General features: G+C 39.4%; 1 protein-coding gene across 1 annotated transcript in view; it reads left to right on the top strand.

Annotated features, from left to right (window-relative positions):
- The window catches only part of LOC105452114 (tRNA dimethylallyltransferase, mitochondrial-like), a 43,956-nt gene extending 21,228 nt beyond the window's left edge, over window positions 1-22,728 (top strand). Inside the window, exons 3-7 of the mRNA XM_011692969.1 lie at window positions 5,724-5,839; window positions 20,768-20,864; window positions 21,617-21,730; window positions 21,918-22,103; window positions 22,453-22,728. Of these exons, the coding sequence (XP_011691271.1) occupies window positions 5,724-5,839; window positions 20,768-20,864; window positions 21,617-21,730; window positions 21,918-22,103; window positions 22,453-22,590 (651 nt within the window). The 3' untranslated portion in view covers window positions 22,591-22,728. The remainder of the gene's footprint in view (window positions 1-5,723; window positions 5,840-20,767; window positions 20,865-21,616; window positions 21,731-21,917; window positions 22,104-22,452) is intronic.
- The last annotated feature ends 4,031 nt before the right edge of the window (window positions 22,729-26,759 follow it).

Raw genomic sequence — 26,759 nt, 5'->3', positions numbered from 1 at the left:
GGGGGGGGGGGGGACGACGACCGAGATTGAGTCATTAGTTACGGGGATAAGACTAATGACCCAATCCCTCGAACGCGATAAATCAGTTTCCCAAGCGGGCGAACTTATTCGGCTTACATCGGCCAACCCGCTGTAACCGGGTGTAATGGCGAACATTCGGGGTCCGAGGTAACGGGTATAACGTACTGGCGGGGCAACGTGTAGTAAATTCGCAGTTATGAGCTGGCTCTGCGAGTACGCCCGCCCTGTGTGATTTACGCGGTACCATACGGCTGACACGGTAACGCGTTTAACGGCGTTACGTCTCTCGAGTGTCGCTTCGAATGGAGAATTAATATCCCGTGATCCTCCGCGTGGGTGGATCATCCTTTCGAAAACCCGGGGAAACTTCCGTCTGTGATGTCCGTTGCCTTTCCTAATTTGTACTCAGTGACTTATTTAGAGCGCCACCAGTGCGCCGCATGCTCGAATAAATACTTCGCTAAGGTGAAATAGCCGAGAGCGAACACGCCGGCGACGTTTTATCGTAAAATTATTTTAACTATAATTCATTTGACACGTTCATTCGATTTCGCACGTTTCTTCGCGATTAATTATTATCTTAGCGTATGCGAGATCACGTTTGCGCCGTTAATTCTTGTCCCAGTCAGTGCTTACCAGCAAAATGATAATATATTGAAGATATCGCGATATACGATTCAGATAATCCACGATTCATTTGAAGTATACTGCATATTCCCCGACGGAAGGATTAATGTCATCTTCGTAATTATGTAACTTACATAATTGGATATATACAAGCTTTATTTTAAACCGTTGTGAAAGATAAATTATTTCCCGGGAAAAAAGTTCCATATATAATTATATATAACTATATGCAAAATATGTCCATATATGTTTCTTTTCTTTGTAAAATTATTCTTTAATACAAAATTGATAATAATAAGAAGGAAACATAAAAAATAATTAAAAGAATAATTGTTATTTTTTTTACAAAAAATCAAGTTTGAAGAAATAAGAAAAATTGTTCATATATAATTATATATGTATATTTTTAATCACTTATATATGATTATATATGAGCAATTTTTCTCATTTCTTCAAACTTTATTTTTTGTAAAAGAAATCAATGTAAAAATTATTCTTTTAATTATTTGTTATGTTTCCTTCTTATTATTATCAATTTTGTATTAAAGAATAATTTTACAAAGGAAAGAAACATATATGGATATATTTTGCATATAATTATACATAATTATATATGGAACTTTTTTTCTCCGATTATTTTCCAAGATTTCACATGATTAATTACCTATAAATCAATCGCGCGAAAACATTTGCATTTGCAGAACGTCTGCAAACAGTTTGGCTAAAAATAAAAAAAAACATGTTTTTTCATCGTACGTACCGAGATGCAAACAAAGTTACGTTTATTGAAATAAAAAATCTATTAATCTAAAAGCATAATAATTTATTTTTGGATAATTACGTTAAATTTATGATTAAAAGATTTAATTTTTCAAGCGCAAATACTTCAAATAAATAAATGTATAACAGCACAATAAAATCAATAAATAAATGCAAATGATGTATGAATACGAGTATCAATAAAATTTGCAGAAATTTTTATAAGAATACTGGAATATTCGTTACGTAATAAGAATGTATATTGCTTTGCTGAGAAATAGTCCTCAACTTGCAACACAATTCAAGATCGCACTAACTGTTCCTAGTAGTCGCGATATATTAAGTACATCTCATCCGAATGTACGTCTCGTAGAAATATTATTTCGCATGACTGACGTATATGCGTTTTACACACGAAGATTATACGAATTGTGCGGCTAGTCTTGACAACTATCTCTTGCAGTTATCTCTTGCACATATTATTGCAATTATAATTATCGATGTAAATATAACATACGTAACAATTTCTTGTACGTATAAAAATTGTCTAGCTATCGATTAATTAATTTTTCGTCGAGAATTAATTGACAACGCTTTTTACGCGAGATTTATAGGCGACGATATGCAAAAGAATAATCTATTGACAAGTTTTCATAAAATATTGACTTGTTATTGCAAGTTCGCGGAATTATGCGCGTTTTCTATTAACATAGAAAACAAGTGTTACAACGTCTTATAAGGACAGCTGAAATCTTAAAGTTCGATTCTAATATAATAGTATTGCAATGTGCTTATGTATGTGCGTAATTATCACACATAAAATTATTTTCAAAATAAAGATAAAAAATTTAGATTAAAATACACACAAATCATAGCATAATTTATACGTAGGATTCCTTTTTTTATTTAAACAATGCATATCGTTGTTCAAAAGGAAAAACGACTTTCAGTACGTATTACTCTTAAACAAATTAAATTAATAAACAATTTTGAATAGGATTGCCTACAAACCGTCGCGCGTTGATGTAATTAAGACACTGAAGATTATTAATTCTTCATAAATGATGCCATAATAATTATGGCAACAATTTTGTTGTGACAAATATTTAACGCTCAATTGTGCTAAATAAAAGGTTTTGAAACTATAGATTTTTATAGATTGAGATATCTTTCAGTTGTCGTTATGTTGGTCAAACATTTATAAAAATGAATGCTTATGTAGATTGTATAACGTTTTTGTACGTATTCTTTAGTTATAATTCCTCTCTCATATTTTTTTTTATACTTCTTACATATGTCCTTTTCGCCTTCGCATCTCTTATCGGGGATAACAGTGTACAAGTAATAACGCGAGCACCACAGTCGATGAACTTGCGTGCGTTCGATAACAGAAATGATTCGAGTGTGCGTCTACTTGACGTTCGTCGCCGCCGTTGTCACGGTTAGTCGAGGTAAATCGCAAAGGAAAACCAATATCTCATTTTTTTGTCGTTTGAGTCATAATGTTTTAACTGTTCTCAGAATATAACAATTCAATCTAAAATTAGTCAGACATCACACCGGCAGATTTAAAACCGTATATAACTTGTAATCGATTGAGACAGAATCAATTCTACTCGTTTAAAACGTGTTCTTTTTTTTACAAACTTTTTCATATTTTCTTTTTCGTAAAGTTAACCAAACATGCCCGGGCGTATTACAATGACCTCGGTTGCACGCCGATGTACATAAAATTGACAAGTGATCAGTACGCAAAGTGCCCGATAAGATACATCTGTGACCATATAAGTAGGAGATCTAAGAATCTGTGTTACATCAACGATCGGAATTATGAGATCAACCAAACTCTTCGTCAGGAAGACTCCAACGTTTGTGACAATTGCATTTGCAAAAGTGGACGGGGTTCTGATAGCATGTAAGTATGACTTCGGTATAAATTGAATTATTTTAACGTAAATCAGGTAAATTAATTTCCATAATTAACAGAGAACACACACACACATATATACATATATATAACTACTCTCCCAAAGATACATGTAAAAGGTTTACCACTCTTTCGCTGATTGGTTCTTTTGTTTTACTTATTTCATATATTGCAGTAACTGCTAGCGAGGAGATCGTGTATTTTGACAGCTGTCAAGCAAGGCTATTCCGTGTTATGTGAACAAATTTTATCTAGCTAAAATAAATGCTAAAGGAAATAACTGTAGCACACACACACACACACACACACACACACACACACACACACACACACACACACACACACACTCTCTCTATTCTTTGTTTGTCACCGGTGATATCTTTAACCAAACCTTCGCCATCCGGCATTGCTTTCTAATGCGCGCACAGTTCTAATTTTGGACCCGGTTCGATTAGAGCTCGAACTCACGGTTCGCGCGCGCGCGCGCGGTATCGCGAATACCGCGAAGATTTGCTCACCAAGCGAAATATTGAATTGACCGAGCGTTCGCAATTGTGTCAGCGCGACGACAGCGAGTCTACCTCGGTTCTTTTGTGCTACCGGCGCGACTACACTCCAGTATTTTATTTGATTTATTTCGCTGTGCTTTCCATTACTTAATCGGCGGCTCGGTGCCGGGCGCTTATTATTATTTATCAGCGTTTATCAGTATCACTTTATCATTGGTGGTACAAGGATTGCTCAAAGCTGAATTTAATTAATTTAAACTTTACGCTCCGTAGGATGCCTGCCCGCGGCCTCGACTCGGGCATTGACCAAGGTCTTTTGGAGCACCGCGAAAATCCGCAGGAACAGGAAGCCAAAATTGGAAGCGATAATTTTATTATTAAACCTCTCGCTCTCTCGTGCCACCGCGACTACCGCGGCGCGTGTAACAATTAGAACCCGGCGAGTTCGCGCGGTTGACGGAGCCTCCTCTGATGTGACTTCGTGTTACACGCTTACGTCTTCCAATCTTTCGCGGCGTGTTAGATAATTAAACCGCAGATCCGCGGACAATCCCTCTCTCCTCCCTCCCGCGTTTGACATTGAATCTTGCGCCGTCGCGCGCGCGCGGGCGTGCCTGCATACGTGCGTTCACCTGCATCTTCGTACGCTCCTGGATTCGCACCGGATCGCCCCGTGAATTCCGAGAGATATGTTTATTTACTCGATTAGACGATTAGAAATAAACATGCGCGATTGTAACATTAACGACGCTTTCCCCGTCCACCATCGCGGGCGGGCACAGGTGTATATCGTTACATACCGCGATCGCTTTCAACGCGACACCCCGTGCATCGCGGAACAGGCGCGTGAGCCGCCGGTGAACAGGACAGTACAAAGTCTACGTTCGCCTCGTGAATCGCGTATACGACCCACGTCGGTGTTTGATGTATCGTCCGGGCTCGGAAAGCGCCCAGCGCGACACGCACGGCCAGCTGTCGAGTAATCCCCGCGACATCAGCCGGGCTCGAGGACACGTCACCTTCTAACGCGCTTTCGCCATTAGCGAGGTCATGTAGACGACGAACAATTGCAAAACACGTTGGATGGCCACCAAGGCCACCGGAATTCCCTGCCCCACCCTTCCCCCGCCCTCCCGTCCGTCTAACGGAACGGGAGCCGCGCGCGTTATTCCCTCGCCGGTGTCGTTGAACGGTTGATCGATACCAAGGACCGTCCTTGGTATTGAGCCTACATATCGATCCGTTTTTTCTTCTCCTTGACGATGTCGTGATCGTAACGATCAGCGACAGTCATCGATACGATTCCGATTCGTGTCTTGTCCGATCGGATGGAACGTGCATAGGTATATATGTATAGGTGTAATATACGAAATACCGGGGCACATTTTTGCGCTTCGACGTTCCACTTATATGATACGCCTGATATCTCCGCCGGTTTGTCTCGAGCTGTAAATTTTGAAACTCCCGTTCACATGTCGTGCGGCGCGCTTAATCCGTAACGCTAAAAAAACGATCGTACTTTTACTGGGTCTGATATGTACGTATATATAACGATCGCGGCGCGTTACTCGCGTGCTCCTCGCGCGCGGCTCGCCTCGCATTTACGCTCCCGGTGCGCGGCAAAGCCGCTCGTTAAAACGGTTATTTATTATAAATTCGGTACGTGAAAAAGAATCCCGCGCCGTCGTACGATAGAACACTTAATGCCCGCGGGAGTATAGTTCCGATAGTCGTAGCTGTAACACGCTCGAAACTATATAGAGGAAACGCGGCCGAGCCGAACGGCTTCTTAACGGGCGATATCTCGCCGACGTCGTCATGCTTAATTAATAAGGGTGACTCTCCTTATATCCCCGAAACTTTCTTTTTTTCTGTTACAGAAGGTCCTCGACAACAGACTGAACGACAGGGTCGACGGCATGATGGAGGCCGGTTTGGTGCAGGAACTACTCGACTTTCATCGCAGATACAACGAGCAACGGATTAAGTCCAACACGTGAGTGAGCGCCTCTTAGCATATATACTCTCCCGAGTTGCATCACGCGGAATTCGATGCAAGTTCAAGGATTTGCTCTCCTTGCTCGCCGCGCCGTGCACGGAAAGAACGATTTTGTTGAAAGACCTAAAAATTTTGCTAAAAACAGACCTGAAAATAATTTTTTATTGAATCATCAAAATAATTATTGGAATGTTAAAACTGATAAGTATTGCTATAAAACGTTTTGATATTCTAGCAATCATTTTGACTTTCGCACAAAATAATTTTGACTATTGAACAAAAGTTATTTTCAGATCTGGATTCAACAAAATTGTTTTTTCCGTGTGTTTTTCTCTTCCCTTTTCCGCTCAATCCGCTCCGCAATTTTCGATCGTATACGCATGCAGATAATACTTCGGATCGATATTTAAGCAACAATAAGTGAAACTAGAAACTAGACCGACATGTGTGAGTCTTTAAACGAGAAGTACAGCCTTCTTTCAAGACCGGCAATTTAATCGACGCGCGCAGTCAGCGGAACTAAAAGATGTTATATATAAATTCGCGTAGGAATATTATTAAAAGCCAGTCCCGACTGCAAAAAGCGCTCCTCATTTATTTGTTTTGATATCTAAAAAGCCGACACGTGTCATAATCGCAGAGAACGTGTTTACAGAATTTGTTTTCAGCTGATAATTTAATTCATAATTCATCTTTTTTTATGTTAATGGATGCTTATTATAAAGCAGATATTTAAATATTTGTAAACAATTTGGATTATAAGCATGTTTGTGCATGAGAGAAGGAGAGTTTCTCGATTTAAGTATAAAAATTACACGAATTAAACGCGCATATCAAATTCGTGATGTGGAAATCCTAAGCTCGACGATTAAGTAATTGTTGCTAACGCTGCGCTCGCGCGGAACGTATACGTTGAGTTGATGCGGCATCTCACTGATTCCAATCAGTGTCCCAATTAGCATGCTTCTGAGGGAACTTCGTTGCGGATACAATAAAAGTTTCCTTATTGCAAGCGCGGAGAATGTAAATGGGAGTGCGTCAAGGATAACGAGTGGATCAATATACACACAGTTGTAGCCGCTTATCTTGATCCCACCGCGATACATAAAATCTCTCGGTGCACATCTCCCGACACACACACGATCCTGTCCGTCTTAATGCGCCGTTTATCATCGAGATAATTTCGAACGTCTCTTTGGCCTCGGAGATATCGATAAAATTCATTAACAACGTTCTAAATGTAATTTCCTGCCGCGATTTATGTACAGATAATCTTGGCTCCCGCACGCAAGAGTTTTGCGCTATAAATCTTCATAATGTAAAAATTGAAAATTTTTGTTAAAGCAGAATTTATGCGAAATTAATTATTGAACATAAGTTACTTCAGTGTTTGCTCGAACGAGTTCATTTGATTCAAACACGAGTAAGTTGATATTTAAATATTAATTACAAACAATTGCAAACAATAACGAATATATGTTTTATTAAACGGCTAGAGTAACTGAATTGATTGAGAAATCTATGAATTGAAAGATTAGGAGATCTAGTAGGGGATACCCCGTGTATTCTTCTTATGTATAATGTAACGTGCATGAGTCAAATCATTAGAAGCCAAAGATGCGTTACTTCTTCGTAATACTGAATAACGAAAAACCCAGATTACCAATTTGCGTCAATATAAGGAAACAAGAATAAAATTTTTCCTAAATTCTTATATTTCACACAAGTAAGAAAAATATTAATATATAGCTGATACTTTAAATTGTATAAAGAAAAATATAATTCCAAGACAATGGATTTTAAATTCGTGCTTATTTTCATAAAAATTAATTACGTCTCTATTTCAATTACTTATAATAGCCCCTTCAATACACTTGAATTTCAATTTAATATTTCTTAGAGGAAAGCCCATTGAGGCACGTCGCGATGTAAATGTACGTAAGGTACCTACTCGAGTGTCAGTTGAAATATCGAATGAAGAAGTGGCTGCCAGCCGTGGAAAGATTAGAAAGGGCTTTGTATCGTGTAATCTGTTTTGAAAGCGGCGTCGACGTTGCCTTTTCCGGCGACACATCGGCTCTTCCCGTTACGGTTACACTCGACGATTGAGAGAGTAAATTTTTTTCACTTCCACCGCGGATGCATCTTGACAAATGCGACACGCGTGTCATCGAATTCGCGGGTCGTGTAGGCACGTATACCAGTCGAGACCATATTACTCGCGTTAATGCAGATACGCTTAGTGAATGGGGCTTCCCCCTCCTGTTAGTCATTCACCGCTTCGCCTTCCCTGCAGCCTTCCGGAAATCGCGGGCGTAATGCGGCCGGATGTCGGTGCGAAAATAAAGGAAGTAGCCAGCCACGAGGAAAAGCATGCTGGGGCGCGCGATTACGTGCGCGCGCGGCGTCGGGCCGAAAATTAATCACCGTCTAATGAGCTGCCGGCCTTCCTTTTCCCTCTGCCCCTCCAGTCCCTTCTCGTAGGAAAGACGGCGGTTAAAAGGACTGAGAGACGCGGTTTTTCCCACAAGGCCGAACCGACTCCGGATTTTCGCGGAAACGGGAGGAGAGGTGGGGGGGAGAGACTACGCGATAGCACAGAATGCTAATTACTCGACGAGCAGTGGTAATTGAAAGGCGTAATTATAGCGACGTGACTGATGTTGGGACGCGCGTACCTCTCGTGTGCAAATACCGTGACTCTACTCGAAGGTAAATACGCGACCCCGAGCTCGACTCAGGCGAATGTGCTTGACGGAAAAATTACAGTTTGGTCCGCACGGGACGAACGAGCGAGAAAGGGAGAGACAAATTTCGAGAATACCAAAATTAAACATTTTCGCGTTTATGAAAGGCGAGCAGTTCAAGTGGCTCGATTTGAGCGTCGAATCGCAAACGTATACACTGTTAAATCTATATAGTGACCAAATTGAACCTTATTTAAGTCGCCACTGCTCCTACTTAATAAATAGTTATTTTTAAATAAAATAATTATTTAACTCCATTGTTTTAGTAAAAAATAACTATTTATTAAGTATAGGAGCAGTGAGTGAGTGACTTAAATTGGGTTCAGTTTAACACTATAGATTTATAAACAGTATACGCGATGGATGTATGTTCAAAGTACGAAGTATGGAGAACGGGATTATCGATTGCAGACACACTGACGACGCGGGAGTGATAGAGCGTATAGACGGTAGAAGCGGCGATTGTAAATTATTTTATTACGAACGAGTTATCGATCCAGATGTGACAGGTGGTGAATCATGGGGAGAGTACAATATACGGACGAGAGAGAGATAGGGAGGTGTGGAGAGAAGATATCGCGCGCCTTTCGATTGCGGACGGATCCGCGAAGAAAGTGCGGTTTGGAAACTAATTATTTTATCGCGATCTCTTTTCGTACAGCGACGGCGCGCCACGGGTGATAAATAATAGCGTGGCAGAAGTTCAGTCGCGGGAGAAAATCGACGGGACTTCCTCGACCGCAAACCTCGGAGAAGTCGGTAAGAAGTCGCGGGCGATCAGAAAAGACATTAGTTATAACTTCGCGTTTACGTGTAACTGTTCGCGGTGTAGGTACGCGCAAAAAGTCGCGCGGTATTCTTATGGTCCAGCGGTCTGGAGACTTAAAATTGTTTGCACAAGCGTTTGCAAAAATAAATGAATGCCGTGGCACACGATACGCGAAATGGCAGAATAGGATTTGGAATACGTATTAGAAGGGAGAGGATTTCTTCGATCTAAATCAACTGAGAGAGACATAATAATAGTTCGTATTCATATACTTCATTTTTATGAATAAATGCATTCATTAATTTTAATTGATTATATTGATATTAAATATATACATTTATATATATTTAATAATACAGATTGTCAGAAGAGATTCCTGAGATCATTTTGAGATGGAAATCCTATAATATTAAAATATCGAGACTATAATAATTTTTGAATTACAAATATCATTAAAAGCAATCTTATCTTTATACTTCTAATCTTTATCGATATTAACAAGTAGAGCGATAGTTAGCTTTCGCCTTTAATACCTTACGTATTGCCTGACGTGCTAATTTTAAACATTCTAATTCGCTAACTTTAAATGTTTATAATTTAAAAACTATTATAATCTCGATATTTTAGTAGTTGGATTTTTATCTTAAAATGATCTCGGCAATCCACTCTTAAACGTTATTACACTCTTTACAGGACACTGTGTGTGTGTGTATCTTAATAATAAATTTTTGAGATTCTGTTATATATATAACACAAACTATATGCTAAATGCGCATTTAAAAGCGTATTTATCGATAAAAATGAAGTAAAAATATGGCCTAATCTCTCTCTTTCTCAGAGAGTCTGTTCGCAATTTTCATTTATCCTTTAATCCAGCTTATATGCTTGGTGCATAAAACCTGACGTTGTCTTTTCCCAGGAAGGAATGAGAAGTAACGCATATCGCGCGATAGTATAACGTTACCACTTTGCGCATCGTGTCACATTATACATATAGTTGCACATTTTTGCGACGTATCGCGCATTTATGCTTATTATATGTATATACAAATTAAATCTTCCACATCCTTTTCTTTATATATATATGTACATTTTTTTTATCAAGATGATACAATACCGTTTATGTAATAAAAGAGAAAAGTCATTCAAAGTGATAATTCAATTAGATTGATATTAATTGCCAATTTAATTATAACGATATAATTGTTATTCAACGTCGGATAGCTTTTCGCGCGTACAGTAACGTTAATTAATATTACGGAAAAATATTGGAGCGTTGTACATTTTACATGTATACACACATACACATGCAAATACACACACATCCACAAAAACTCGTCAAGTTTTGTTATTTAACCGAGTAATTTAAAGTTGCACGCACGCAAGCAAAGGCAACACATTAAATCACGGAACTCTGCGGTTGGTCGCAGGCCGCGATCTTCGGTTTATTTGCCGTGTTTCATGCCGCGCGAGAGAGAAAGAGATCCGGCCAGCAATATTTACAACCGCGTCATCGAATTCCGCGAGAATCCGATGGCGGTCGCGAAATATTTTGCTTATCGCTCGCTATGCGCTACCTTCGCTACCGAGGTGGAGCAGCGCGCGAAAGAAACCCGTTGTTATTACGGCACGCGATAATATCCGCGCGAGGTTTGTCGACCGTGCGATGATTGATTGACCGTTCTCAATTCGTTTCCCCGCCTTTCGGAATTTCGAAAATGTTTGACGTAGCGGATGAGATTAATTTCTAAGTGGCCTAGTTCCGCGTTTGAAACGCGATGACTTTAGGTAGAATAGATGGAAGATTGATTTCCGACCTATTTACATATTTTAACAAGATTCACGAAAATTAGCTTCTAATATTACAGGAATATCACAGAATCAAGTTTTAATTTCGGTGATGATGATCTTCCTAGAAACCGCAATAAATACAGGGTGTCTCCGATCACCCGCAATCGGAACACACTACCAGATTAAGCGTTTTATCCCGAATCGAGCCTAATAATTTGTTGATCCGCAGTGTAGTTAATTAATAAACTATTTTTTAAAATTAATTAAATTAATCAAATGTTTTTAAATTAATTTTATAATAAATAATAATAATTTCTTACAATATTAGTAATACATAGAATACTTTGAAACACAGTGAATGACAGAGGTCAAAAATTTTTAACGATCTCAGACTTATAGTGTCACACTGTCAAATTAAGCATTTTATCCCGAATCTATCGAACACTAAGCCTGAGATCATTAAAAATTTTTGATCTGTGTCATTCACTGTGTTTCAAAGTATTCTACGTATCACTAATACGAGTTGTAAGAAATATTGTTATTTATTATTAAATACTCCCACAAATTGACGTAAATGTTATAAATCTACACTGTTAAATCTATATAGTGTCAAATTTAACCATATTTAAGTCGCCACTGCTCCTACTTAATAAATAGTTATTTTCAACTAAAACAATGGAGTTAAATAATTTAAAATAAAAAGTTCAAAATTAACTGAAATTTGGGTTAAATTCCATTGTTTATTTAAAAATATATGTATATCAAGTAGGAGCAGTGGCGACTGAAATAGTTAAATTTGATACATATAATAGTAGTAGTGTAACGAAAAATAAATATAAAAAAAAACAGTTTACTTTTTTAGCAATTTTATTTTGTTAGTTCTCGATCCTTTGACTTTTATTACCGCTTTTTCCAAGAAAATGGAATAAATTTAGGGTACTTAAAATAGTTAAATTTGATACTATAGATTTAACAGTGTAACGAAAAATAAATAAAAAAAAACAGTTTTACTTTTTTATTAATTTTATTTTGTTAATTCTCGATTCTTTGGCTTTTATTACCGCTTTTTTCAAGAAAATGGAATAAATTTAGGGTACTTTATATTTACGAACAAGGCTGTAGGTTACCATTTAACGGTTTAGAAGGATTTTACGGATTACTCGTCGTTTAATTTCCGCTGCTTGCAAAAGCAGCAGCGGTGAGATTTACAATTGCACAAATTTCCTCGATTCTCACGCCAAGATCAGTCCTGCTTTTGCGTAACTCCGCTTCACGGCGCGCCGCTTCCAAATGTTCACGCTACTTTCGAAATAAATCAACAAGTCGATGATCGAATCTGTTGTCGGCCGTTTCCAGCCGGACAGGCGACAGCTTTACGGGCGCGCGCGATTCGGCGCAACTCTTCTCGCTCGCCCGGAGATCTTCGCTATTGTGATAAGTCGGGGAAAGTCGTGCGGTGCAAATAAGAAGGGGCACCGGTCACGCTCGCGTTTATTGCCGGACCGCGCGTTCCCCTCGCATCTGGTTCGCGCGGACGAGCAGCGCCAGCCGCCTCTCGAGCAGCCTGCACCGATTCGCTGCAGATTGCGAAACCTAGATCATCTCGTGTGATCTGCAGCGCACACGGCGCAGATAGAATCGTATAACGAGGAAGAAAGTAAGCGAGGTAGCATGCGGGCAATCGTATCAGAGCAGCCGCCGCCGCTGCCGTGGGTGCAGCGGGCTTCCCTTTCCGCGCGGCGGTGGAATTAATTAGATGATTAATTGATATCGTCACGCGCGCGTTTGACGGCAAAGTGCCCCTATCGCTGCTGCTCGGCAAGCCGCGCAGCGATATAAATCGCTATAGAGCGCACGTTGTAAACGTAATCACGAGTGTGCGTTACATCGCGTTATATACAAAGCGCACGTCACGACTACTGCTTATATACGCGTCGAGCCTCTGCGAAATGAAACCTCGCGGGAGCTCCCCGGAGGAGCTCATTTATTTTGCGCACTTAACGTTCGGCTGTTTATTTCGAAAGAGCCCATCACGCGAAACGTCATTTTCCCTTTTTGTTTCGGCCGTTAATAAAGTTGGCCGCGCGCGGCTCCTCCTAACCGGTATACGACCGGGAGGAGAGTCGTGCGAGACCGAGCGTCGGAACGAATCGCTTCGCGATCCTTTCCCGCGCCTGGCATAGGCGCGGTCGGTCGCGTTCGCCGCATCGCGTGCGCGACGTTCCTCTTATCGGTGCCTGCGATTGTGGGCGAAGTCTCGATGTGTAGAAATCGTGGGAGGGGGGAGCGGGGAGGATGTAGCGTAGATAGGTGGGTTCAATCAGCTTATCAGTCACAGCCGCGAGCTCGCGGCTTCCTTCCACGTTCCATCTCGTCACACCTGCGCGATCCGCTCGCCGCGTCCGCTCAATTTTTCCATCTGGCGGATAAATCCTTATCGCGGGACGGGGTGCGCCCCGTCGCGCGATCGACGCTCGTAATATATCGCCCGACCATTATCGCTAATTATTAACCGGCTGCTGCGCGCGCGCAGCGTACACACGTGCACGCGGCGCGACGGTGCATCCGCCTGCGACGCGGGCGATGCAAATCGACGCCGCCCGGTGTGCACTTTGCAGTCGCTGCGCTGCACGTGCAACGTCGACGAGACGGTGTCGGGTTGAGCCGACTGGAGACCCGATTAAGGACCGAAAGTATCGCCACGGTTGTTCAAACTGACTTAGACATGACGCTTTTCGTCTATAACAAATTAAAAGTATCAATTATTATGATGACGAGTTAACCTTCTTTTTCTCTCTATTGTTAGATATATTATATAATAATTCATGTAATGGACGATTCATTAATTTAGATAATAGAAACTGAAAATGATTAAATAGTGGCGTTCATTATAAAAATTTCTCCGATGATAATTATATACGAGAATAATAAGAAGTAATAAATGCGCCGACGATCTTTCTAATATTACACATTGCATAATGTATGAGGAACAGATAATTGCTCGTTTTATATGTTATCGTGCAGGAAGAAATGAATTTCTGATGCATTTACACGTGTTACACGCCTATTAATTCCCTTTTCTTCCTCGCGCGTGAACAATGCCGGACTACACGCGACAGGAGTGGCCACGCGATGGCTCCAGTTCGTGTCATTTAGTTACCGGACATATATAGGGCATCGATATTTGTTGCAACGCAATAACGGAAATATCTTCGTGATAAAGCGAAATTGTTGGCACAATTTCGTCAAGTGTTCGAGACAAGCATCTTATCGCTCGCCTTATCGCATAACATTCGAGTTACACTATAAATTCAGCTTAGAAATGATAAGTGAGGCAAGATCGCCGGAGGGAATAGATAAACCCTATGAATAGATAAATCCTCGATTTGTGTAGCGAGATGTATAATTGATTGTTTTCTAATTCCTTTTTAATTCTCTTCGATAGCCTAATCTTACGCCCTTCGTCGGATACACATAATATAATTGATTATCGACGTCGATTAAATCGGAATGTAAATGATGAGCGTAACTCAAAAGTGACGCGGCATATCGCCGGGTTTTATCGACTACGCGCAATTATTGGGAACCCAGATATATTTTAGAGTGCCCGGTCACGGAGATATTCACCCGATAAACATGATTTACTCCGGCCATGAAACTGACGGGTGGCGAATCAGGAGCGAACGCATTCTTGGAAATATTTATTCTGTATACACTATCCCTTGATGCTTTATCGATGCAAAAATAATATTCTGCAGAAGCTATACTCATAGCCGCTGAATAATTCAGAGAGAGAGAGAGAGAGAGAAATGTCTCTTTGCTAGATCTTCGGTAAATTGCGGTAAAGTGGTAATCAAAATCGAGTCTGCCGTTTGCGTGGAAATATAAATTAAATGTTTCCCCCGGCGCATATTACAGATTCGTCTGTCAATTACACAGTGTATACTCCCGACAGCGTAGATAACGTTCCGATAAAAATGGCACGTGGACTTCTCGTGATGTATCGCGGTGTACATACACCGATGACTATCGTATCAATCATTCGGTAATCCATACGTTATGTCAATAAATCTTTAAAGATTTACTTAAGGAGATGTATGTGTGTGTGTATACTTTTTCTAATTGAAATCTCTAACCGATGATATATCTTTATCAAAACCCTACTTTCTACGGTACTCGACTACTCTGATTCCTGCACTGCGATTCGATCGCGCATAAATTTACCGTAGGTACCTAATTAATTTCGATCGAAACGAGGAAGATACGCGCTCAGCGAGTAAACGGCGATCGAAGATTGGGGGGGTTTGATTTTCTAATTCGCGCAAATCCGCAATCGCGAGACGGGCAGCGTGTTCTGTTCGAGCAGGCCGGTATACACGTCGATCGCAATCGCGAACCGGAGCGATTAAAGGAGGGATGCAGTCGTGTAAGCAGCGATTGGAAGAAGGACGGACGGATTATAGTACATTGAATGACGGATCGTGCATGTTAGAAAACGATAAAGCGCCATTGTATTACGCTCCGTTAACCTGCAACGATATACCATTAGTGGTGTAATCGCGGCGCGATGTAACACCCGTAATCTCATTATCGAGAAGTGGCTGCCGCGGCAAGAGTATCAGTGTAAATCGATCGGCCTTGGAGTGAAAGATCGGAAGATTATTGAATGTGTCAAGCATGAATACGTATGACAAGTGCGCGGAGAAACCCTCGTCTTCCTATCATCGATCTGCGTCTGTCTTAAAATATTAGAAGAGACAAAATTGGACGGATAAAAAGCTCCTTTAAAAAAAGAGTGTGTTACGGGAGGACGTGTCAAAATTATATTTTGAAAATAGACTTAAAAATAAAAATTTGATTTTTTTTTTTTTTTTTTACAAAAAAAGATACGTCGCGCGAAGTATGAAAAATTATATTTCAGAAGACGATTATTCGGCGAAATAATTTGCGAGATGGAGACTGCAAAATCAATGTTCGGTCTGGCAAGTTGCGTAACCGATGTTTTTAATTCCTTCTCGGTTGAACTCCTCAATTAAAAGTCTATCGGTGAAAGTTTATCGACCAGGATTTTTATATTGTAGTATCGCCGACTTTCATCTGCACGTTTCATGCGCATACATTAAACAATTTTCGCGAAAGGTTTCAGCGTATTTTTTTTTCTTCTGCACTGTTAAATATATATAATGCCAAATTTAACCCTATTTGAGTGGCCACTGTTTCTACTTAATATATAGTTACTTTTAAATAAAACAATGTAATTGTTATAATAACCCAAATTTGGGTTAAATTTGAATTGTTTTGAATTATTTAACTCCATTGCTTTAGTTAAAAATATATATTAAGTAAGAAAAATATATATTAAGTAAGAGTAGCGGCAACTTAAATAAGGTTAAATTTGACACTAATAGATTTAACGGTGCAGAAGAAAAAATATGCTGAAACCTTTTGCAAAATCCTATAATATATACGCATAAAACGTGCAGATGAAAGTCGGTGATATAAAAATCTAGTCGATAAACTTTAACGGTGTGTTCGCGACACGTTCCATGTGTGTCATTTTTTTGTGTTTGTGACACGTTGTCGTTTGCATTCGACCGCTTCGGTCGCGATAGATGTCAAAATAGGCAGGAAGGTGCACGTACAGGAGAAAAGATAGCATTCTGTTTCGCGAAGACCATAAATCCTGGCAATAGCGACCGATTCTCTCTCTCTCTCTCTCTCTCTCTCTCTCTCTTTCTCGCGGTAACCCGCGATAACTCTACATTTCACGATGGAGAAAATGTAACACCGGCGCGGACGTGCGGCATATTATAGGCTGCCTGGCAACAGGTTGTAAAAATATTTTAGAGCGGTTACGTATTCGCGCGCGCGCGCGCGCGCGACGCTGATTGCTGACACTCTCTCTCTTTCTCTCTCTGTCGTTATCTTAATCACAAGTTCTAGCGCTGTTACTGGCGTTACAAGTACTATCATTGCTGCTACCAGTTGCGGACACACCGTGGTCCCCGTCGTTAAATATCATCACGACTATTATCAGCGCTTTATTATTATCATTATATTGTGCTCGTTTTCGAGCAAAAATGCCGACGAAGCTTATACGAATAGGAAAGCGAGCCTCTCGTTACTTTTCTCGGCTGTACCGAGATTTTATAAATAAATAAATAAAAAACGTCAATCTGAAAATGAACAGCATTACTTTCTCCGATAACGTATTATATATGTATCTTGATATATTGTGTGGAAAGAATGACAACACACATTTAATATTGACAAATCGATTAATATGCGGTTGCTAAAACGGTAAGCGATAATATCACGATGGAAATGGTAGTTGAATGTAAAACTCGATGTTTCACTTACCGTTAAATCGTGTTCTATTATGTACCGTGTCCTTGTCTAATTTACCTGTCTTTTTTTTCTTTATTATTGTAGAATTATTTCCATATTTTCAGCAAATTAATACCTATTTACGTTGTTACGGAAATGAATGAGATTGTTAAAAAGCCACAAAAAGTTTATTAACATTTATTATCGGGAGGCAAGTTCGAGTTGCTAATTGCGTATACAAAGTACGAGAAAGTACAAGAGAAAAAAGCACAGAAGCCGCGAATACGCTGTGTCAACACGGGAGACAGTCGAAAGGAACGTCGATGTTTAATGTTCGAAAGGAATAAATTATCTCCGACTTGGCTTCTTTATATTCGCGATACATCGGCGCGTCTCTCGAACGCGCGCGCTTGAGAATTCGCGCGTTCCGAACGGAACTCGCGCGCGCGGTCGCCACGCCGCGCCGCACCGCGCGCCGCGGGTCCGATCCCTTTCCTTCGCGCTAGCATGCATTTGGCATTGACACGTGTGCGAAATCAGTGAGTCGTGTCTGCGATAGCGTCGGCTTTTTCCCGCCCCAAGTACGTAAGTACCGGGCGTTACGTTACGCCGAGCGAGGCCGTGTATACGCGTCCCTGCGATTGCTAATCGGACGCGTCTGATAAGATTCGCGCGAAATCGAAGCGCGCCCGTGTCGCCGCGATCCTTGACTGGCGCGCATTCAGACGGGGGACGGTCTGTCGACCAGTAATCGCGTTCACCTGTATGTTAAAAAACGCGTTACTCACGTCTCAATTCGAGAACGAGAATGTCTATCTTTCGTGAAGCGACATTGATTGACATGGAATTTTCGATAACCAGTTCGTCGAATGACGATAGATGGCTCTTCAGATTCTTTATCCCGAAATGACTCTACAATATATATTACGCAGTAAGGAAATAAAATTGGAATCGTGCAAACAAATTAAATATATAAGCTCACATTAGAATAAATCTCGTAATCACTAAATCAATCAATAAATCACATTAGAATAAATCAAACATATAAAAGTATAAGCCGTATGGCGTATGCGAGCCAACACAGGATGATGGTGTGTAATAATTTCTTTACAATATCCAATCACACGCAAACTGCGCGCCGCGTACTTGTCGGTCTTGAAACACAGTTCATTACATGAGGCCGGAATAACGTGTAATAAATTAAATCGCCGTAACGATTCAATCACTTTGATGCTATACGCAACTCTAAGAATCTCCTTCCCCCGAATCAATAAATAATTTTATCAATCATTTCGAAATCAGTAAATAAGTTATTCCGGCCTCATGTAATGAACAATGTAATATAAAATCTGTGTTTCAAGTGACCGACAAGTACGCGGCGCGCAGTTTACGTATGGTTGGATACTGTAAAGAAATTATTACACACCATCCTGTGTTGGCTCGCATACGGCTTATACTTTAATATGTTTGGAATCGTGCAGTTTTGGTACTTTACTGACGCGACATCCCGAGACGTATTTCGCCTCGATCCCTCGGCTCTTTTACATATTAGCGATTAGCGATTATTCGCACTGTCCTCAGCGCGATAATGATGCGAAATTTTTGACGCGCGCATAGATACGCACGCGAGCCTCGAATGATATCTCACATTTCAAAGTTATACATAATTGCAATATGTGATGACCGTGTCTGCAAATAAAAATCCTTATCAGCGTTATCTTTGCACTTCCTCTGCTGTATGCGACGCGTGGCGTTACGCAATTCGTTACGCTATCGAAATCCTAAGAAGCTTAAAATTCTCTTCGCGTATAATGTTATCTGAGCGATATATGGTTTATCGCTATTAACCGACTAATTTTGTAATTTTTAATTTTAGACGTTATAGATTTTTTTTCTTTTCTTTGATTTGCAAGCATGACTCCAAATACCGTTTCATTAAAGTTGCTAATGTTATATAAGAGGGAGAGGGGGAGAGAGAGAGAGAGAGAGAGAGAGATAATAAAAGAAATACTGTAGTATCATTCAATGTAATTATGCACGAAAATAATAATTGAAAGTTTTTTTTGGAAGAATTTTGACTAAATTTACTGATTAATTTAATCAATATTGAATATCTTTTTTATTTAAAACAATTTTTATACGGTGCAAAATTATTTATGCATTGCTCTAAATAATATAATTTTATTTTACATTGTTGTTAAAAGAGTTTATGTTTCTTCCTGTATGTGTTTGTGTTGAGTGTGTTTTTTCCCCTCCTCCTTCTCTTTCTCTTTCTCTCTTTTATAACGTAAAAGCTTAGGTATTTCGTCGTTCGAAATAAATAAACTGTAAATATTTTCCTTAATTTTTTGAAGATCAACATTTAGGGTCACCTCTTTTATTTCGCAAACTGCTCGCTCGATTTCCATGAAACAGCCTGTTGAGTAATTTAATGCTTCATTAGAATTAAAATTAAAAATAGATAATTCAAAATTGCGGATCTACAACATCGACCGAATTTTAAAAAAGTAATTTGATTATCGTGGAACTCGGTTTTTAGGGGTTTCAAGGATCGCTGAATCCGATTCTGGCTTCAAAATTCAAAAATTCAAAATTGTGGATTTCGTATGACGAACCAAATATTAAAGAAATAATATGATAATTTGATTATCATAAAATTCCATTTTAGGGATTTTTTTATTGCAAACCAAGTTTTCAATTTCGCTTTTTGAAGCATATTAACGCTACGTTAACAGTTAGTAATTGACTATTAGCAACAGACTGGAAAAAAATACATTTACAAACTATTACGTACTAACAATAAGTTAGTTATTAAGTTATGTACTAACAATAAGTATCACAAGTTACATGTATATTAAGAAATAATTTTGAATTTTCGAATTCTGAGGTCTGAATTGGATTCAGCGACTCCAAAAGCCCTTAGAAAGTAATATTTTTCACAAGTTACTTTGTTAGAAAGCACCGATCCTCAAAGGGCTAAACGAACTGTAGGCGCGACCGAAATTTAAAAGGCTGTCTGCGTTTAAAGTGTCGACAAAAACGTCGCATTCAATTGCTCTGATTGCACGATCGCATTTCGGTACTCCACCAGGTGCAGGGCATCCTGATTGTGGATCCTCGGGGGGGATCTCGGTTAATCGATCATCAGCGACACTTCCGAGTAAGACGGATGGACGGGCGGGGAGAGAGGGAGAAGGAGAGAGGGATGAAGGGAAGATGCGAGGACTCCCCGTCGAACGAGACGGGAAATGAAAGACGCGCGCGATCCAAGAGAGAATGTTTACATTCCAGGTCACCCGATTACACGAAAGGCATCTTCCAGACTATCGGCTTCAAGGAGTTTCACACTTACCTCATACTGCCTGACGAGGAACGCGCGAGCGAGAAGGTAAGCCATGCAATGAGCGATGAGATGGGACTTCGTCGAGCGGAGTCTACGGTCCGCGTTGCCGCGTGATATCCCGCCGTTCGCCTCGGCAGCTGTTTCCAGCTCGGGATCCCCGGGCCTTTTTTTCTGCCGTTAAAACGCACCGCGCGGCTCTACGCAACGTAATCTACCTCGTGGTCGTCGTATCGCGATATCTCCGCCTGCGGTCCTCCAACGTCGTATTTATTTTTACTCCTTTCACGGCGCGGTACTCTCGCGACTGTACGTCGCGGCTTTTTACGAGCCCCTTTCGATTTTAATATCGCGACAAAAACCATTCAGCGAGACCTGTCAAAGGCTCCGTCCGGATCCCGAGACGGCTCTCGGCCGAGATTGTATCTCCGGTGCAATTATAAGGGAGGATGAAAACGGGGGTGAGCGCGCGGATGCAGAAGATACGTTCGCATTTCGGCGAAAGTTGAAAAATAACGACAGACAAATTACAGTTTGAATCGCGCATCACGAATAATGTTTGATATTAATATTATGCAATTTTAATTATATAATATATCGCGTAATATAATTTAATTATATAATTTTTTATATAAAATCCTCATGCGCACAATTTTTTTTTATTATTCTGCTTTGTACAGTAAAATTATTGCGAGTGAAATCGGCGAACGGAAAGAAATTTTACCATCTCTGTTTTACGTTTTGAGACATATAACTAGTAATTAAGCGACATAGATCGATATCTGACTAAATTTACGCAGGGGAAAAAATTACTCCAACAAGGAATCGATGATTTAAAGCGCGTCACTAGGAGATACGCAAAGAGGCAAGATAAATGGGTGATGAACAGACTGATTCGGCGCGGTGATCGACAGGTAATTCATTTACCTCGCCTCATCATTAACGATATACGTGTATCATACTCTAATTAGCAGCTCGATCGAAATAACTCAATTCATCTTCGACGTGTAAATCATCTCTTTCTTTTTTTTCTCACGAAATACATAAGTAAACTAAATTGAGTGAAGTAACGAATTATACGACCGCTTTGCTTTTTTCGAGGTTCCCCCTGTTTATTCTTTAGATTGCACCGACGTGACAAACTGGGACAGTCGCGTCTTAGAACCTGCGGCGGCAATCGTTTCCGCGATACTGCACGGCGCGAAGCCCGAACTGCGGCCGTTAAATGAGAATTTCGAAAACCAAAAGACCACCGATAGAAGTACAAATACATATCATTATTGCCAGGTAATAATAAAAGTGCGATCGTAACAGATTTACTCTCTGATGCGATCGTAATAAAATTCTATACACTATATATAATTGTTTAAATATAATATTTTCTTATAAATTATAATATTAGCTTCGTGTGTGAAAAGCCCTTTTGCTTTGTTTTACACTCAACAAATTACATTCCACAAATATTTTAATAAAAACAAAGATTTAATTAGTTTCATTTATGTAAAATTTTAGATTTTAGATAATCGAAAATTGAGTTGTGCAATTCAAACTTTGTTAATACCTTCTCAACAAAATTGTGTCAAATACTTCCAACTCTTCCAAGTCTCAAAATAAAAGACCACTTTTCTTATATTAGGTATGTGAGAGGGTATTTGTTGAGGAACATCAATGGCAAGCCCACTTGAAAGGCGCAAAACACATGAAAGTCTTAAAAAAGAAGAAAAGAACTACTGAGGATACACAATCCCAGGAATATCAACTGGCTAGCTCGTGACAAATATCACTCTCGCTATGACATTGCACGAACACTTGTTTTTGCGTTTATACCAAGCCATTGAAACTGTGATTGTATTGTATTTTACTAATAATTCTCATGTAAATAATTTTTGAAAAATAAAATTGTTTTTTAACATTCGATGAGTCCTCATTACCACCATCTGTCGGTAAATAGGAATTCTTATTACTACCATCTGTAGGCTACTAGAAATCGATATTACTAGCAGTAGCTGATTCACTTATTAAGTACTGATAAAACAGATTTTGTCCATGCCTCTGGTTAATAACATACTCTTTGATGGTATTAGCAAACCGATAGTAAAAAATTTTTTCAAACAACATAATATGCATCTAAAAAGATTTCAAAGATATCTTTTTATAAAACATTTCTCTGTTCAAAACATTCTTTTTTATAAACGATCTTTATTTAAAACATTTTTAATATTTTTCTACGTGTTAAAGACGTCTTCAAGATGTTTAAAAGTTATCATTTATTACAGATCATTTTGGAGCATCTGTTTACTTTACGATTTTTATTGATTCATATGGCTTAAGCCATATCGATGGCCAATTGGTCAACGAATTTTGAAAATAACATAATCGACAGAAATGTTTACCGCCCATTAAAATTTTGTATGTATGTACTTCGATATCTTTTTAATTTTTATGATTTCATCACTGCGATCTAATTAGGACGCATTAAAAGGACGAAGAAGCAACACAAAATAGAAGTTGGAATTATTTAATAAATTATTTAATAAATTATTTAAGAGGATGCTAAAGCCGTCTGTTTTATCGACAAAAATACCATTTTTGTTGGATACAAAACACTTCGTATTAATTGCATAGAATAAAATTTCCTTTTTCACGATTAAAACACACATGCTAATGCATCTGGCTCTGGTGTATTTTGTACCAAAAGCAGGAAAAAATTAAGAAATTACAGATTTCGTTATCCATTTTAACCTCAACATGGCGACAAATACTATCAATTTGCCAAAACGTTTACTTTGTGAAAAAGTTAGGCAGGTTATACGCTCGAAATGAAGGCAGAGCCAGATGTACAATAAAGAAATGAATATAGGTGAGTCGTTAAAATCAAATTTAGAAGTCTAAATAAAAGTACATTTGTATCCTACAAATTCGTGTATATGTATGCGTGAGATATATTGATGTGGTAATAAACATGACACATCACTACACACTACTACATCAATATCGCACGCATACATACTCACAAATTGTCGGTAAAACAGCGGATTTTTGGAGTTTGATCTAGGATTTAGGATCCTCTTAATGCTTATATATTTTGTTAAACATTGATTTCTGTCTTTTATAATATATGTATATTTATTTAAATGAAAATTTCCTAGTCTACGATGTTCCTCTTGTATAATCTCAAACATCAACATTCTGTGAGTTTGGATTTCCGAAAATCGGCGAGATACTGACCAACATAAGGTAAGTCACTGAGCGAGATAATATAAACTATAAACTATAAAGTAAGCCACCGAAATTATTATTAAAGAAGAAAATCCATTGGGTTTTGGACCATTATTAAATAGAAGATAATCGACTGCTGAAAATCAAGAAGAAGTCGGTCAGAACGAGTATAAATAATTACGAAACATCGGGCTAATTATAAATCGTAAAATCGATAGCTCTGTTTTACAGATTGATAAAATAAGATAAATAAAAGTCAAACGACATAAGACAAGTATCCTTTAAAATTAATGTCCCTCATATTGGCTCGAATATGTGCGAAGAATGACATTAGACGCGCATAATGTAATTGAATACGTCAGTTGTGTTTAGTTATCCGTGCGTCAAACGAACAATGCGTCTGGAGCACAATGCAGCCCACATGCACGTTGCTTCGATTGTACCACGTTGAAATGCAAAAGGATGCTCTTTCAACCATTACGAGTGAAATTAATTCACGCGGATGAATTTCTTCCGCTTTCCTAATAAACCAGTAATCGCGGAAAGCGCAGAGCTGTTATTATAACAATTGTCGCATTGAAGTACTGCAAAAATCCATCTTCTTGGTGTGTAAATTAACGTTTGTACAGTTGAAAGTAACGTTTCATAACGCTCGAATGTGTTATCATAAATTGCGCTACTTCTGATAAGACGAAATATCTCGGAGATAAAATAAAATTACTAGATATGAAATTATTAGATAAAGTAAATAAAATTACTGGATTACTCAATAAATTAACTCTTCATAGAACTATTTTTTTATAAATAATTTTCACGATTCCAACGTCTCGACTTCGTGCAGACTTCTTTACTTTAAAACGCGACCTGCATACACGGAAAGAAACGAGTTGGCTGAAGAATACTAAAATTCAAGTTGGATACAGATCTGAAAAAATTTTATTGAGCCAAAAATTAAAATAATTATATTGGACGCTTAAACTTGCTGCTAGAATATTAAAATTTTTTGCAATATTACTCATCAATATTGAGTTTCTAACATATTTACTTTAATGATTCAATAAAACTGTTTGCAGGTCTGTATCTAGCTAAATTTTAAGATCTTTCAGCAAAATCGTTTTTGCTGCGTGTCTGCACGGTTTTTTTTTAATACCGTCGGCTTTACTGCTATCGGTCATATCGTAAATGATACGAGAAAATACACACACGTATATACACACATATCAGTATAATATTTTTTTTATTTTAGCGTATGCTGTCATGCAACGTATATATGCACGTTCGAGAAGATCGCATGCATCGGTTGCGTGCAGTCCGCCGTTTACCGAGTCATTGTACCCCCGGCACGCACTAATCGCTATTACATATGCACGTTGCATTAAGGCAGGTCGCTGATGCACGTCGGCGAAGTACTTTCGAGTAGGAAGCGACCGGCTCTTTCTTCATTTCTCTCGGCTCGCAAATGCGGCATGCGAATCTTTGAAAGCGATCCTCCGCGGCGGCGCAGCGAAAGTCTAGAATTTCCGCCGATGAGATTTCCGCCCGAACGAAATATCTTCTTAACGAGCGTGCGGCACGTAAACTCGACTGCGCCGAGCGCATCTTCGTCACGTAGCGCGAGGAATAAAATAATCGCGCGGTGAAATTGAATTTCACGAAGCGAAGTAACAGTTGAATAAAGTTATACGTGAATCAAGATCCTCGGCACTTCATGTTATTGTCTCTTTGACAGCTCTCGGCGCTTCGATGTGATTGCACAGATTGGAGCGAAAAGCCTGGCGTGGCAGGCGCCGCGAAGAGCCTACCGGCAGATTCGATTTTGCACAAAGGCGCGCGACAGTTAAGGTCACTCTGCTGTATGCGAAGAGAATAATGACTCGCCTCCAGTGTCTCACACGATGCGTGAGTCACAAAGTTACGGCATGAAAGGAATCGCGCCGTATACCGCGGTGGATCGTTAAGTTGATCACCTTGCTCCTCCTTCCGCTAATCACCCGATAAATCATACCGGTAACGAACGGAACGCCGCTCGCGTATTCTTGGGCCGCTGTCACGATCCATTATAATAATCTGCGTTTTCGCAAATTGCCTTAAATGCAACAATTCGCTCGAATTTCCGCGTACGTCAATGAATTTATCGCGGGATTATCATCTAAAATATCCCAAGTGGCAAGGTGACGTCAAATAACATTTTAATAATGTCTTAATGACGTTTTTAACGTCAATAAGACGTTATTAAAATATCATTTGACGTCACCTTGCTACTTGAGATTTTTCTTTTCAAAAATATTGTCCTGCAAATTTTTATACGTTTAAATTCTTGCTTTCCGACGAACGAATTCCCGCGTTGTCATGTACACCTGACGGGAACACGTGCGGATATTTTACGTGCCAGCTGGACAACCTGCAGCTTCACGTTTGTCTGCCGCTTCGTGAGTCATTGCCCTTCCGACGCGCGATTCTTATCATTGGTGTGCTTTTCTGCGACGCTGATCCGCTAATATGTGATAGTTATGCGATATGCTCCGATAAGTCGATCGAAATAGATAAAGCCATTAGATAGAAGCGGTAGAATCTTTTCCTGCTACCGATAATCGCATTTTTTTAGAGAGATTTTTGTAGCGAATTTTCCAGCATTGGCATATCTAATATATTTTTAGATGAATTCTTCTAGCGAATTTTACAGCATTCGTACACGGAAAGAACGATTTCATTGAAAGGTCTAAA

The sequence above is a fragment of the Wasmannia auropunctata genome, unplaced genomic scaffold (genome assembly GCF_000956235.1).
Source record: "Wasmannia auropunctata unplaced genomic scaffold, wasmannia.A_1.0 LD336038.1, whole genome shotgun sequence".
NCBI classification, from domain to species: Eukaryota; Metazoa; Arthropoda; class Insecta; order Hymenoptera; family Formicidae; genus Wasmannia; species Wasmannia auropunctata.
This window is presented reverse-complemented; position numbering and strand designations above follow the sequence as displayed.